The sequence below is a fragment of the Gopherus evgoodei genome, chromosome 5 (assembly GCF_007399415.2).
Source record: "Gopherus evgoodei ecotype Sinaloan lineage chromosome 5, rGopEvg1_v1.p, whole genome shotgun sequence".
Classification (NCBI taxonomy): domain Eukaryota; kingdom Metazoa; phylum Chordata; order Testudines; family Testudinidae; genus Gopherus; species Gopherus evgoodei.
In genome coordinates this window covers 60,385,210-60,400,319 of record NC_044326.1, presented here as the reverse complement: position 1 = coordinate 60,400,319, position 15,110 = coordinate 60,385,210, and the positions used below count along the sequence as shown (strand labels likewise).

The 15,110-nt window shown below is 44.4% G+C and overlaps 1 protein-coding gene across 3 annotated transcripts in view; it reads right to left on the bottom strand.

Moving 5' to 3' along the window:
* FAT1 (FAT atypical cadherin 1) overlaps positions 1-3,619 on the bottom strand; it is a 187,657-nt gene extending 184,038 nt beyond the window's left edge. Inside the window, exon 1 of one of the 3 annotated variants that reach the window (XM_030563873.1) lies at positions 2,890-3,619. Coding sequence is in view for 2 of the 3 variants with exons in the window: in XM_030563877.1 (XP_030419737.1) it covers positions 49-55 (7 nt within the window). In the remaining variant the exon portion in view is untranslated. Of the gene's footprint in view, positions 1-48; positions 134-2,889 lie in introns of those variants that run through there. The other 2 variants (XM_030563877.1, XM_030563871.1) reach the window with 2 other exon arrangements.
* Positions 3,620-15,110: the final 11,491 nt, after the last annotated feature.

Genomic DNA, 15,110 nt, shown 5'->3' with positions numbered 1-15,110 from the left:
AAAGTTTCCCCAAAGAGACCGCCAGAGCCAGGCGCGCCCGCCTCTCACCTCTCATTGCCGGCCGGGAGGAGATTGGTGGAGGGGCTTCCTGGGCGCCCAGCGCCGCATGGTGACCGGCCCGACTCCTCTTTCTCCCCTCTCTGCCTTCTCACTCTCCCTTTCCCGGCCGCTGTACTCTGCATTTCTATATTCCTCCGCAGGCCAGGCCTGCCACCACAACCCCCCTCCGGAACTAATTTCCTTGGCATGAAAACCTAAACCACACTTCCAGAGACTCCAGGGCTCCCAACCATCTGGCTCCTAAATTATTATACCCTTCACATCAAAAGATCCACTATCTCTCCTCGATGGCAGGACTCATTTCACTGGTTTTTGTTTAAAAAAAGCTTTCTGTAGTAGACGCAGTGAAAACTCAACCTTCCCTCTGCTAATTTTTGTTCTTATTGGAACACATGCTTCTTTTGGTACTTGCAAGTTAAAAAATGAGCAGAACGGAGTATGTCAGTAATCTAGAAACTGAAAACGGGGGGTCTTTTCTTTTGTTATTCAAACTTCGAAGTTTGCTGTTTCAAACCATCCGAGATTATTGAAATTGGCATTTAAATTTATCTCGTCTCATTTACAGGACCATAATTGTTTTATAGTTTCCTCCTTATTCCACGAACCCTCAAAAGGAATCCAGCTAGAACCGAATCAACCTCCTCCAGTGATAACACACCACACAGTACAAAGTTCCCAGTGCAACGAATGGGAGTGTTTTCCCGGCACTTGTATGCACAGCTGGGTAAGAAAACCTACACTCTGCAAACTCCAGCTCTGGAAAGCGGCATGCATACTACGCCCTGTAGCCCAAACACGCACTAACCTTCTCATTATCCGGCCAGAAATTGAAGACGGAAAAGACAAAAATATCAACTTGGAAGACAAGGACAGCATTGCATTCCATTGTGTACAGTTATTGTACTTGACGGCTTATTTAAAACTTGAAAAAAGGAGAACTCTTCAGACAGTAGTCTGGACATTTGTAAACATCTAAAAGGAAGTCCAAAGATACACCAAAAACAAAATAAAACCTTATGCCTAAAGATTATCAAGTCCAAAATGTAAGCGACGCAGGACCAAATCCCGTACGCCTTACTCACAGAGTAGCCACAGTGATTACGCTGAAAAGATCAAGATTTGGCTCAGTGTGAGAATCTCTTTTGCCCCTCGTTTATTCACTCAACCTTGGGGACAAGTGTTTAGGGTCTTTAAAAGCATAAGTGGAAACCTAAATCATGGGAGCCAAGGAGATTGTTCTCAATATGGAGCTCTCCAGAAAGGATTTTTTGGGAGGAAAAACTAAGGTCAGGTACTTCATGGCTCCCAGCTGAATTAAATTATCATTCAGCAGCTCTGTACATGAAAGTCTCTAACAAGTTATGGAGAGGGAAAAAAACTAAGGGAACGTTGAGACAGAACACTATTGCTCCATGTAAAGAAAGGACTTTTACACTGACCTGAAATTATAACCCTGGGCTCGCTGGTACTTTTATTTGTACTAACAGTGTACAATTCGCGGTTTAGTAAACAATAGCATGCAAGGTAATATGCATACACACACAAACGTATCCTTGTTCTCCGAGACAGACAATCTTAACCACAGCAATGGGTGGGATTGGCCCAATTATTTATATAAATGACCATATGTAAGATGCGGTTACCTGAGTGGATCCTGCGGTCTTATCTTTTACAATGTTTGCGAAATTCTACTGCAAGTTAGCTATAAAAGGTGCATGGATTTGGAAAAGGTCTAACACCTTTGATTTAGTTCCTAGACATTCCTTGAAATAGTAAATGCTACCAGTAAAGAAATAGCCATTTGGGATAAAGCTAAAATGATGTCCTGGTGTGTAAATGTAAATAACATTAAAGATTAATACTCCCAAATATTCCTTGGAGTGAATTTCATTCATTAATAAATGATAAACGCTTAATAACGATCAAACATTTGTTTGGGGAATTCTGACTCGGCAGATTCACTGAGAAACCTAATTGCCTGGAAGAAGCCGGAGTTCATCGCCATAGGAAGCAAGCAAAGAGCGAGAAAAGATTGGAGGAACGCATTTATTACGCATTCGCCGTGTACCGTTTTTTCCTACCAAATCAATCAATTAATCGATGTGGCAGACTGGGAGCCCCAACTATTCCTGCCTGATCTGTGACACATTCAGGACCGGATCACGAGTAATCGACTCACAAATATTTCAAGGTTGCCTTTTTAGTGGCTTGATTGAAATGATTGTAAAGTGAGGGGCAGGAGTCGTCCTGACGCAAAGACCCCGCAACCTCATTTATGGTTCTAGACAGAACTTCAGCCCCCCGAGAGCAAGGACCAGCGGCATAAGAGGGCAGTGGGGGCTCCTCCAGGTCCCTCGTGTCTCTGGACAATGCTGAACTTGGCAGCCTGGGAGGGGGAAAAGGAGCCGCTGTACTCAGTGTGCGGGCTAGAGGGCGCTGCACCACAATACATCGCCCCGGACTCCTCGCTCTCCTTCCCACAGGCACCATTTCTGAAACAAGTTACACTTTAAAATAATGCAAAACCCAGTAGAACATCTTTGCAACAAGCCTTCTGAATTTGGTTCTGTATTTTACAGGTTTTGACTGAGCTATCTAGATATCTTTCTCTATATCAAGGGAGGGAAATATATGTGTGTGCATTGAGGGATCAAAACATAGGTATACATAGGAGTGTGTCTATATACACCCCCACACACTAGCCATACAAACACAGTAGTGGCTACTTCATTAAAGCCTGAATATTTCCATTTATGCTACTGGACAACATCAATACACACATTTAAATTTTTTTTTTAATCCAGGGAAAACAAACATCAAAGAACTCACCAGACCAGCTGGACTTAATACTTCTCTCCTAAAGTCCACTCTAGTTTAGTTGATCAGCGCACACTTTAATTCAAAAAATGGTCAAGCGTCTAAAGTATGAACTTTGCCACCCTTCGGTTCTTCAGCACATGCCCAACGCGTAGCAAATCCAGCGCCCGTGCCCATATCCCGATGGCCTCATGTCGGCGTGTACCCGGTTTAAACTTGAAAGGGGGTGGGGGAGAAAGGAAAGGGACGGAACGATCCAAGTTTTTCAAGACATGTCCAGGCAAAGAGCGGGTAGAGTTGAGCAGCAGGCGCAGCAGCAGCAGACAGCGAGCTGCAGTGGATCACTGACTCACTCCCTTTCCTCACCCTCGCTCGCTCTTGGACATCGCTTGCTGGAGCGCCATCCCCTCCCTCTTCCAAGCTTTGGATTGAAGGGATTCTCCAGCGCCGGCAGCCTGTCCTCCTACCCTGGCCACAGCGACTCCCTGGGGGCAGGTCTCTGCCTCTGTCACTGGCACCTGAGCAGGAGCCTCCCTCCCACTACTACAGCTCGCAGCGTTTCCTGAGCCTGTGTGTGACAGCAGGTGATGCGCCGCTGCCTTTCCTGGAGCTTAGTGGCGACGCGTCCCGGGTCTAAGCTCCTGACCTGGAAGTCGGGCTCCGCTGTCACCGTTCCAGCCCCTCTTGGCAGCAGAAGTTTGGGCTGTGGCTGTTCCCTTCCTCCGCTCCTGTATGGCCCCCTCCCTCGGCCTCTGCACTACAGCAGCGCAGCGCAGCCTGTAGCAAATGCTGGGTAACTTTCCCCTTATAAACCTTTGAGCTACGACTCCGCTTTCATCATTTACTCCTCAAACGCTTTACTAACACCCCAGCCCCCGGAGGGTACTGAACATGCACCGGGTGCAATTTCCACCAGGTCATACCTGGATCAACTCCAGGCCATTTGTCAACAGGACAGTCTAAAAGGGCTATTATGTTAAATTTCAATGACACCCCTTCCCCCGCTGTTTTGGCACTAGATCTGTATAAATAAAAGGGGGAAGGGTTGGTTTTGTTTCCAGCGGGGGAAAGATATGTTTTTCTCCCACTCTGTTCATAATCAAATACATAAATAAACTGTTTTGCTCACCCATTCAAACAAAAAATTCACCCTCCATCAGAAACCAGACTGGAACATTTCAGCCCCAAAGGTTAACATTTCAGAAAGTTGCAAGTAACTGTAAACAGGGGGTCAGAATGGTAAGGCATATGAAACAGAATGGTACTTGCCTATGAAACTTTAACTAGAGCAGTCCCTGCTGCTCCTACTGTAATGCTTACTTATGCACCTCACAGGGGTGTTGTGAGACTGAAAGCACCCTGAGATTCTCAGGTGGATGATGGAGTAGAAGTGCAAAGTAGCATTGTATAGCACTTCTCATCCCTAAGGATCTTCAATCACTTCTATGGCCTTGATCCAAAGCCAGTTGAAGTCAATGGAAAGATTCCCAGGGTCCTACTGGAACAGCATCTACAACCCCTTTCTGCCAGCACTCAAGGTACTGGGGTTACTGCACCTGTATAAAATTAAACTATAGAACTAAAGCCCCTCCTATAGCCCACCTCAGGCGTCCCACAATTTAGCCTTCTATAATGGACTATGCAGGGTGTAGGAGCCTTGGAGTACAGCACATAAAGGTTGATATGCCAGCAGACCAGAGGTGACAGGGGCACACGAGGTCATGTGTCCCCCCAGATTTCTTCTAGGGTGGGAGTTGGGCTGAGCACGGCTGAGAGGGATGTGGTTGGGGAAGGCACCAACACCCAGCACTCATGCTGAGCCCCGCTAGGAGGTGCCAGGCTAACGCGTCCGCGCCACTGTGCTGTGAGGGGTGGGGGGACCGTTGCTGCACACAGGCAAGCTGCATAGGGACCAGGGCGGAATCCACATTGCTGTAGAAGACCCTCCCTCTCTTCCCAGGTAACATGCAGCAGTGATATATCTGGCAGTAGAAAATCCTGTTGAAAATGTAGGGATAGTTGCAGTGCAGGTCCCCCCCAGCTGCTCTCTGCTTTCCCCAATGCACAGAAACCCCAGTGAGCCCTGACTCAAGCAGTTCCCCTTCCCAGAGGAGTAACTGCTGTGGCAATTGTGGAGGTGGTGTTCAGTGCAGTTTCCCCCTAGCTGCTCTCTGCTTTCCCCAATGCACAGAAACCCCAGTGAGCCCCGACTCAAGCAGTTCCCCTTCCCACGTGAGTCACGGCAGAAACACTCACCCCAGTACTTGCCATGTGTTCGCTGCTGTGGCCTCTCTGTGCTATGTTTGCTATGTGTAAATGATGCTACAAATAGTCTACAAACTCCTTCACTGTGATAATAAACAATGTAGCCTCTGTATTAAATATTTCTATTTCTGTTTTTTTCAGTGTCCTTGAAACCTCCAGCCCTATCACAGCCTGCTCAAAGACTACAGAACTTGAGGAAAAAGCCAAGGAAAAACAAGGAAGATTTGGTCAAAGCTGTTATGAATCAGTATGCCAGAGAGAGCAAGAGGCTGCAGGACTGGAGACAGAAAATGCAAGAATGGAGGCAAACACAGAGCAGGAGAAAGGAATTGGCTACCAAGAAAAGCACAAAGCAGATGATAAGTCTCCTGGCATGCCAAAAGGACTGTATGCAGTCTCTCGTAGCCATGCAGGCAGATCAGTACCTGCTAACTCCCCCCTCCCCCAAAGCTCTCTCCTTTGTTCCCCAGTGTTTGCTCAAAACACCTTTCTCCAGCAGCCTGGTTCTTACCACCACCAGCTGCCCCCAACACCTGTACGTTCACCTACCAGCCCTGAGAACTACAACCCTTACCCTATGCACTCAACCCCCATCACCATGCAGCATATTAATCCTGAAGTGCAGCAGGCAATGAACAGCAATCCAGGCAGGACATATTCAAACCTCTGAATGTACAGTCCACCACCCTATCCCCCTGCCCTTTTATGTACTGTATTTTGAATAAATGTTTGATTTCTTGGCTTTTAAAACATTTTTTATTATTGCAGAAAGTGACAAATACTGTACCCCAAGGGAAAAATAGGCACAGCAAATCATTGTAACCACTGCACTTCACACCCGTGCAAGACACCAAACATTACTGTTGGCTTTCAGCATCAAATTGCTACCTTAAGGCATCCCTAATCCTTGAAGCCCTCTGCTGAGCCTCTCTAGTAGCCCTGCTCTCTGGCTGTGCAAATTCAGCCTCTAGGCGTCGAACCTCGGATGTCCATTCCTCACTGAATGTTTCACTCTTCCCTTCACAAATATTATGGAGGGTACAGCACGTGGATATAACAGCAGAGATGCTGCTTTCCCCCAAATCTAGCTTCCCATAAAGACACCTCCAGCGCCCTTTTAAACGGCCAAAAGCACACTCCACAGTCATTCTGCAGCGGCTCAGCCTGTAGTTGAACCGGTCCTTGCTCCTGTCAAGCTTCCCTGTATACGGTTTTATGAGCCATGGCATTAAGGGGTAAGCGGGGTCTCCAAGGATCACAATGGGCATTTCGACGTCCCCTACTGTGATCTTGTGGTCTGGGAAAAAAGTCCCGGCCTGCAGCTTCCTGAACAGGGCACTGTTCCGAAAGATGCGTGCATCATGCACCTTTCCAGGCCATCCTGAGTAAATGTCAGTGAAACGCCCAGGGTGATCCACAAGCGCTTGGAGAATCACAGAGAAATACTCCTTGCGATTAACATATTCGGATGCCAGGTGGGGTGGTGCCAGAATAGGAATATGTGTCCCATCTATCGCCCCTCCATAGTTAGGGAAACCCATTTCTGCAAAGCCATCCACAATGTCCTGCACATTCCCCAGAGTCACAGTTCTTCTTAGCAGGGTGCGATTAATGGCCGTGCAAATTTGCATCAACACTATTCCAACGGTCGACTTTCCCACTCCAAACTTGTTCACGACCAATCGGTAGCTGTCTGGAGTTGCCAGCTTCCAGATTGCAATAGCCACCCGCTTCTCCACTGGCAGGGCAGCTCTCAATCTCGTGTCCTTGCTCTGCAGGGTAGGGGCGAGCTCAGCACACAGTCCCATGAAAGTGGCTTTTCTCATCCGAAAGTTCTGCAGCCACTGCTCGTCATCCCAGGCTTGCAGGACGATGTGATCCCACCACTCAGTGCTTGTTTCCCGAGCCCAAAGGCGGCGTTCCACGGTGCTGAGCACGTCCATTACTGCCAAAAGCAAGTTAGTGTCTTGCATGTCAGGCGAATCAATATCATCGTCTGACTCCTCACTGTCACTTTGGAGCTGAAGGAATAGCTCAACTGCCAAACGTGATGTGATGGCAACATTCATCAGCAAGGTCCTCAGCAGCTCGGGCTCCATTTGTAACAGAAATCGCGCTGCAGACTCACAATGGCGCCAAACTGCTTGGAATGTGTAGCGATGCACCACGGGGCATTGGGACAGGAAGCGGAATGACTCGCACCCTTCCGTCCCCTTCCCACAACCCACAGCACCAAAATGGGACGAGGTGCTCTGTAGGATAGCTGCCCACAATGCACCACTCTCAACAGCGCTGCTAATGCTGCAAATGTGGCCACACTGCAGCGCTGTCCCTACACAGCTGTACGAACACAGCTGTAACTCCCAGCACTGTACAAATGTAAGTGTAGCCATACCCTGAGTCTCATCCCTTCCTCACTTACAGCCACAGTTATCTGCAGTGCCTGGAACTCACTCTGGCCCATGCTGTGCCCACAGCAGGGAGGAGATAAGAGAAGTAAGTGAGAAAGGAGCTGTGAAGGGAGTGGGGGCAAGGTGGTGCTGGCTTGGAGCAAATGTGGGAGGTGCAAAAGGAGTAAGAAAGGGGCCAGAGGCAATGTGTGGGGTGCTCACATGCCCCGAAACCTTTACATTGTGTCCCCCATGTCATAAACAGATAGCTAAGGGTTAACGTCTCTTTCACCTGGAAAGAAGTAATCTGAAACACGTGACCAGAGGACCAATCAGGAAACAAGACTTTTTCAAATCTGGGTGGAGGGAACTTTGTCTGTGAGTCCTTTGTTCTGGGGTCTTCTGCCTGTATGCTCTCTCAGCTATGAGAGCATTTCTATTTCCTGCTTTCTAATCTTCTGTTTCCAAGTTGTAAGTACAGAGTTCATAAAAACAATAAGGGTTATTGTTTTTTTTCTTTTGTATTTACATGTCTATAGTTGCTGGAGTGCTTTGAATTGTATTCTTTTTGAATAAGGCTGTTTATTCAATATTCTTTTAAGCAAATGACCCTGTATTTGTCACTTTAATACAGAGAGACCATTTTTATGTATTTTTCTTTCTTTTTATATAAAGCTTTCTTTTTAAGACCTGTTGGAGTTTTTCTTTAGTGGGGAACTCCAGGGAATTGAATCAGTACTCACCAGGGAATTGGTGGGAGGAAGAAGTCGGGGGAAATATGTGTGTGTTAGATTTACTAGCCTGACTTTGCATTCCCTCTGGATGAAGAGGGAAGTGCTTCTGTTTCCAGGACTGGAAATAGAGAGGGTGGACTCCCTCTGTTTAGATTCACGGAGTTTGCTTCTGTGTATCTCTCCAGAAACACCTGGAGGGGGGAAAGGAAAAGGTTTATTTCCCTTTGTTGTGAGACTCAAGGGATTTGGGTCTTGGGGTCCCCAGGGAAGGTTTGGGGAGACCAGAGTGCCCCAAAACACTCTAATTTTTTGGGTGGTGGCAGCTTTACCAGGTCCAAGCTGGTAACTAAGCTTGGAGGTTTTCATGCTAACCCCCATATTTTGGACGCTAAGGTCCAAATCTGGGACTAGGTTTATGACATGAGTGGCAGTGGTGAGAGAGAATTCCAGTAGGAATATTAGCAGCAAAGAATCCTGTGGCACCTTATAGACTAACAGACGTTTTGGAGCATGAGCTTTCGTGGGTGAATACCCACTTCCTCAGATGCATGTCATAGGAATATTATATTTTTCTTTTCTCTGCTAGGGGCTTTTTAGCAGAGAGAAACAGTTTGGTTTTAAAAGGGAACCAGAGAGAATTTTTTTTTCTCTGCTCTCTCTGGCAGTTGTGGCTTGCATATTAAGCAAGAAACCATTCCCCATCACTATCAAGAGTTAAGGATCGTCTCTGCAGCAGAACCCTCAGAACAGCTTCTATATGGAGCTTAAGTGGTACAGAGGGCCTTGCCCTCATGGTTGGCCAACTTAATTGGATAACAATAAGACATTAACCCACATCAGACTTTGCAACAGTGCCCAACTGTTCCTGAGATAGGCCTCATTGATGGTGATCATTTGTACTCTTCTTTCTTCATGTTGCCAAAGGAACAGGTGGATACTGAAGGAAGATGGAAATACTGGGAGGGAGCTATGAGCCTCTCTGGTGAAACAAAGGTGAAGTCTCCTCAATGGTTAATTAAGTGGTTTCTCAAATCTGGATAATTCATCGCCTCACTCCTCATTTCATATTATTCCAAGATTAAGCACTTGGTTGCTTCTTCACATAAATGGCTTACTTCCTCAATTGGATTAAATTGTCACATTTATATATTTTATGAAATAAATACAACCACATTTTGAATTACAAGAGTATAATTCAATTTGGGGGCTCTGGTTTCTACACAGGCCTTTCCAATGTGAGTGGCTTGTGTGGTCACTAGAAATAGCTAGGCTTGGCAGAATTTGATTTTTACTTTTTTATAGTTTAGATAAATAATATCAATGTGTAGTTTTAAGCATTTTGTTCAGATTTTCATCAATTTAAATGTTTGCAGTTGGGCAAAATTATGGGTCTTAAGCATATTTCATTTTTAGCGATCAAAATGTTCACAGTTACAGGAACTTATGGAGGTAATCATTCAAAAATTATTTAATAGGAGCAGACACTGAGATTCAAAAAGCTAAAACTTTATAAACTGTTAAAACACAAACTGTCAACATCACATATTAAAGTGCATGAAGTAAATATTCTTAAATCAAACTCTAATAAGTTAATAAGCATTTTTATTACTTTGCCTATCTGAAAATTTGATTTATTGATGGAAATATTTTTCCATCAGCTTCTATGTGTACAATGTAATCAAAATTTACCAATAATTACCAATAATGATCTAATCTTTCCAAGTCTTATTATAGCCCGGTAATTCAAAGCTGACTATTATATATTTTGTTGGCTGGTTTTCATGGGTCAGATAATAACTGGTCAAGGTAGCCTTATAGGCTTTGTTTCAGACTCCCAAGATCTGGAGACATTAAGTAACTGGTAGATTAAATGATGACCATCCATAGGTGGGCCAGTGAACTTCTCTTACGGGAAGTTATAAAGGTGTACATATGTCTAGAAATTCAAAATTTAGAAGGATTGAGATTTAGGTGAGTATTACTACTACTACTCATACTATATCCTATCCCATTCTCACACTATGCTGTGTGGTTCATAGAGAGTTAAAACAGAGAGCAAAGGAGATACACAATCTCTCTGACACATTGGATGGTGACATTATCAACTCAAAAAACAGAAAAAGGTCAAACCCAGATCTCTAATCATTGGTGTTTGTAAGTTTTATTATGTGTATAATTTTTATGATCTTCTGTAATAGGTTTCTAAGATAACGAACCATACTGACTAGGTAATTTTTGCAAGATGGTTACTCAATATTCTATTTTCATTTTATGTTTTCTCTCCTCTTTGATTTTTTGGTCTTACAAATAATGTCTATAAAAACAATTATAATTAAATTTGACTGCATCATACTTAAGGATGTATTCTTGCAAGGTGACTTCTTAACATAATATCCAAGAGAAAACTGGTATATTATGATGGTATTTAACGAACCCACTAGCAAGACAAAGAGGCGAGCATTCAAAATACAGCACCAGTGGACAGTGAGAATATTGGTTTTTTGTAAAAGAAAACAGGGTGTCTGTACAAGAGAAGAACACTTTGGGAGTCTCTGATAAGATCAGACTGAGTCATAGGGACCCATGGTTATCAGACACAACACTGAGAAGTCTGGGAGAAGAGACTTGGACACTATTTAAAAGACCTTTAACACAGTGCATTTTGGAGCAAAGAATATTCTGGACTAGGCAATCACAAACCTGATCAATGAATGTGACCAAGTCTTTGTAAAGATGCCCATAATGGATTAAGCTTTAGCTCTGAAACCTAATTCCACTGTATATTATTAATAATAATTAGCTCTTTAAACAGATTTTTTTTTGAAAAAAAGAAACGTACACTCATTGTCTAAAATTCTGGGCATATTTACAGTAACTAAGATACAGCTACTAAAATTTTCAACATCATACCCCCAGCAACTGACTACATAAAAGGACTCGTCATAAAAAGGAGCAGAAACTCAGAAATAATATCTCCAAACACAATAATCAAAAAACCTTCTTTAAAGTCCTAACACTTTTCCCCAACAACCTATCTCAGGCAAAAGCCTGGACACACAAATGAGCTTTCTACTCTATAGTTAACAAATTAGAGTTCTGATGGATCACTTACAAAAGTGAATGTAAATACTGAAGTCAAGGGTCCTCTGCAGAAATTACTTTGCTACCATACCCCAGACATTTATATTGAGGGACTGCTCTCATGCATGTCAGCTAATCATTCAACTGTTGCGATTGTATCTGGGGAAAGTTGCAATCACTCAAGCTACAGGGACCTAAACTACATGAAGATTTAAAGATCAAAATCAGCACTTTGAATTACATCCAATTTAAAGATGACAAAGACACGGATAATTGTGACAAGGTCTGTATCAGAGAGAAAAGGTGGCAATTGTCACACAAAGTGCAGATGATAAAAAGTACTTCTGAACATCAAAACTGTCTGGGCCTCCAGGAGTAATCAAGGATCCACAACCATCTGTAAAATTGTGAGCCTTCATGGTAAAGGGCTAATATATCTTTTCAGTAATGGGGTCAGGCACAATTTCTGCAAATTCTCGGTTAATTATATATGAAGTGATATGATAAGGATGAAATTCACTCCTGTGCAGAGCCTATGTACCACTTAAATCCCACTTACGCCCTCAAAGGCAAAGCAGAAAAAGAGGGGATGCTAGTTTATACAAATTGTGCTATGGAGTTGCTCTCTTCCCCTGTTAACATCAGTAGCTTAATCATTACTTTGTTCCTCCAGCCCCGGGAAAAGAAGATATTCCATAGTGGTCCTGTCTTTGGATAGTAGGAAAGGTTCAGCAGTTCCTCATTGTGGTCTGCCTTTGGTTTCCCTTCCTTACAGGTCCAGGATTAGGCGGACAGAAGATCCCAGCTGCTGTGTCATTCCTGGATCTAACTCTCCACAAACCTAGTAGAGTGGAGCAACCCCCCTCACCTTCACTTATCTATGGATCCCACCCCTATGTTATGGAAGGAAAAAGGTGTGATTTGGATTAGGGAAGCCCACATGCATGAGCAAAGCTTTACATGGCCCATTTAAGGGGAAACATAGGCTCCTAGTAGACTTCAAATGCCTACAGGGTTATGTGGCAGCTGAGCAGTGGTTTTGAGAATGTCAGTGGCACCTACATGTTGGATATAGGTGCCAAAAGAGGCAGTTAGTTGCCTAAATATCTTTTTAGATCTAGCCCTAAGTGCCTAAGTCATATTGGAAAATAAGATTTAGATCTTATAACACTGCATGGGCCTTGCAAAACTAAGCCTATGGCCTATTTGAAATGAATGGAAGTTAAGTGCCTAAATACCTTTGGAGAGTCCAGGCCCTAGTAATTAATGTGGTTAAGAACATAAGACAGTAAGAAGAAAAAGTCTGGCCTTGGGATACAGGAGTAGAAGAGGGATAGTCAGTGGGCTCAGTGGCTGTGGTATAGTGAGGGGATTGAAATGGGAAGCTGAAGGTACTGTCTTGTTAGGAGTTGGATTAATTTACTTTCACTCAAAGTGATTCAAGTAATAATTCCTGTAATGTACCCAGCAAAACCTGATATAACCATTTATTTTCTGATGCTTCTGCACTAGCACAATGTTACTGTGTCCCCACTTTACACCCTGGAAAGAAATTTGCTACTTAAAATAACTTTGTTTTCATGGAATATTTTTTTAAGTTCATAGAGGGAAAAGTCTATTTATTTTCTTCCAAAGTTAAATGTTGCATCTAAACTCCTTGATAGTGTCCATTTCAGCATGATTTTATATTCTCTAGTTAAGGTTATTTCAATTCATTGAATAGTTACAGTATAGTAGACTTAAAACGTTTATGTTTTAATTTAGGGTGGGTTTTTTTACATCAGTGTCTCAAACAGTTCTTACAAATATTTAACATTCTGTTGTAATAAAGATTTATATTTGCATCATTTCAGGCAACTGTTTTACTACACTACCACACTTTTGAAGTATTAATTTCATAAATATATTGAAAGACATATAATTAGATATTTTTTGACAACCAACACCACTAACACTAATTAACTCATACAGTGACATTCTAACATTCTTTAATATAGTATAGAGCTTTTACACGTACATTTTAAATAGTGATTACCTCAAGTCAACGTACAACCTACAATTACATGAATATCTATACCAGTGGTTCTCAACCCACAGCCCAATTAGCACACAGCTGCGGGCCAGCTGTGTGCTAAAAAAAAATAATCAAAATTTGCTTCTCTGGTATGACAGGGGGCAGGGCTGGCTGAGGGGAGACAGTGTCTTGCAGCCTGCACCAGTGCTCCTGCATCAGGGAGCTGGTGAGAGCCGCAAGAGAGTAGGGGGCAGGAGAATGGGTGGGAAGGCTGGAGGTGCTGTGGGGGCTCTGGGCATTGAGGGGATGGGGGTGCTGGGAGCTAGGGGTTTTCCGTGGCGTTGTAGCACCTCCAGGTTTTAGGTGACTCAGCTTCTGGCCCCCCTGCTCAGGTCCTGGCTGCCTGCCTGTGCTGGGTGCTCCGCTCCTGGCCTGGTGCTGGGGGTCCTGGCTGCCTCTCCGTGCACCACAGCGCTCAGGGTCCCATGGTCCAACTGCTGCTGCTCGGCCCCACACAGCGGGGTCCCGTGGTCCAGCCACCCGGCCCGCACCCAGGGCTCCATTCCTGCTTCCGCTCTGGCTTGGGGCAGTTGGGATTGCTGGGCATAGGGGACTGAGGGCAGTTTGGGGGGGGGAGGGCACTGTGGCCTTAACCTGCAGCCCACGTAACACATTGTGGGCCACATATGCGGCCCACAATGATAAACAGGTTGAGAACCACTGATCTATATATACACCACATTAAAACCTGCTTTGCAAAAATATGTAGGTGTAATTAAACTGTATTTAAATCCAGGCTGATTAGATTTTGTGGGCTAGTGAGTAAAGGTTTTTATTTTATTTTATTTTAATTTAATTCCTTCCTTCTCTATTCCAGCAGCTCCCTACTCAGTGGAACTACATGCAGAAGACAGCAGCCTACCCAGTAAGCTACTTTGCTTAGCTTCCCTACCTCATTCAGAATACTTTAACAGCCTCTCTCATCACCTACTGTGCTGCAATATGGTCCTAATCCAAGTCTCACTGAAGTAAATGGGAAGAGTCTTATTGACTTTTGCAGGCTTTAAACCAGGCCCTACGGCAGTAGTCTAAGAGCCTATCCACACAGAAAGTGCGTGGCAATCCCGGGTATGAATGTACATGGTGCCACTCATTAATTGGTTGTGTAGACTTTGCTAGGCACAAAGTACACTATGCAGGGCTGGCTCCAGGCACCAGTGAAGGAAGCAGGTGTCTGGGGCAGCCAATAGAAAGGGGCGGCACTCTATCCATTATTGGGGCGGCACATCTGGGTCTGCAGGGCAATTTGGCGGTGGGTCCTCCAGTTCCTCTCATCCTTGTCGGTGGCACTTTGGTGGCAGCTCAATCGAGTTTTTCTTTTTTCTCTTTTTTTCCCCACTGCTTAGGGTGGCAAAAAAGCTGGAGCCGGCCCTGGCACTATGGAGGTTTTAGTGCACAGTAGCAGGATCCACACAATAACTCAGTATGTGGCAGGCTGGTGTGATGTAGATTCACACCCTGGCTTGTTGTGCACTAACTTTCCATGTAGGCAAGCCCTAACTATGTAGCCAACAAGAGATGCTCAGAGTAGCAAGACGCCCTCTTCACCTGGGACTTCTGATACAGAAAATAGGGAATGGGGAAGATGGGGAAAGGAAGATGAGCCATAAAGAGATAGGGAGAGATATGGTAAGGAAGAACTAGTGGAGTGGTTGGTGAGAGAGGCAATCTAGCCTCCTTGGAAGCAAT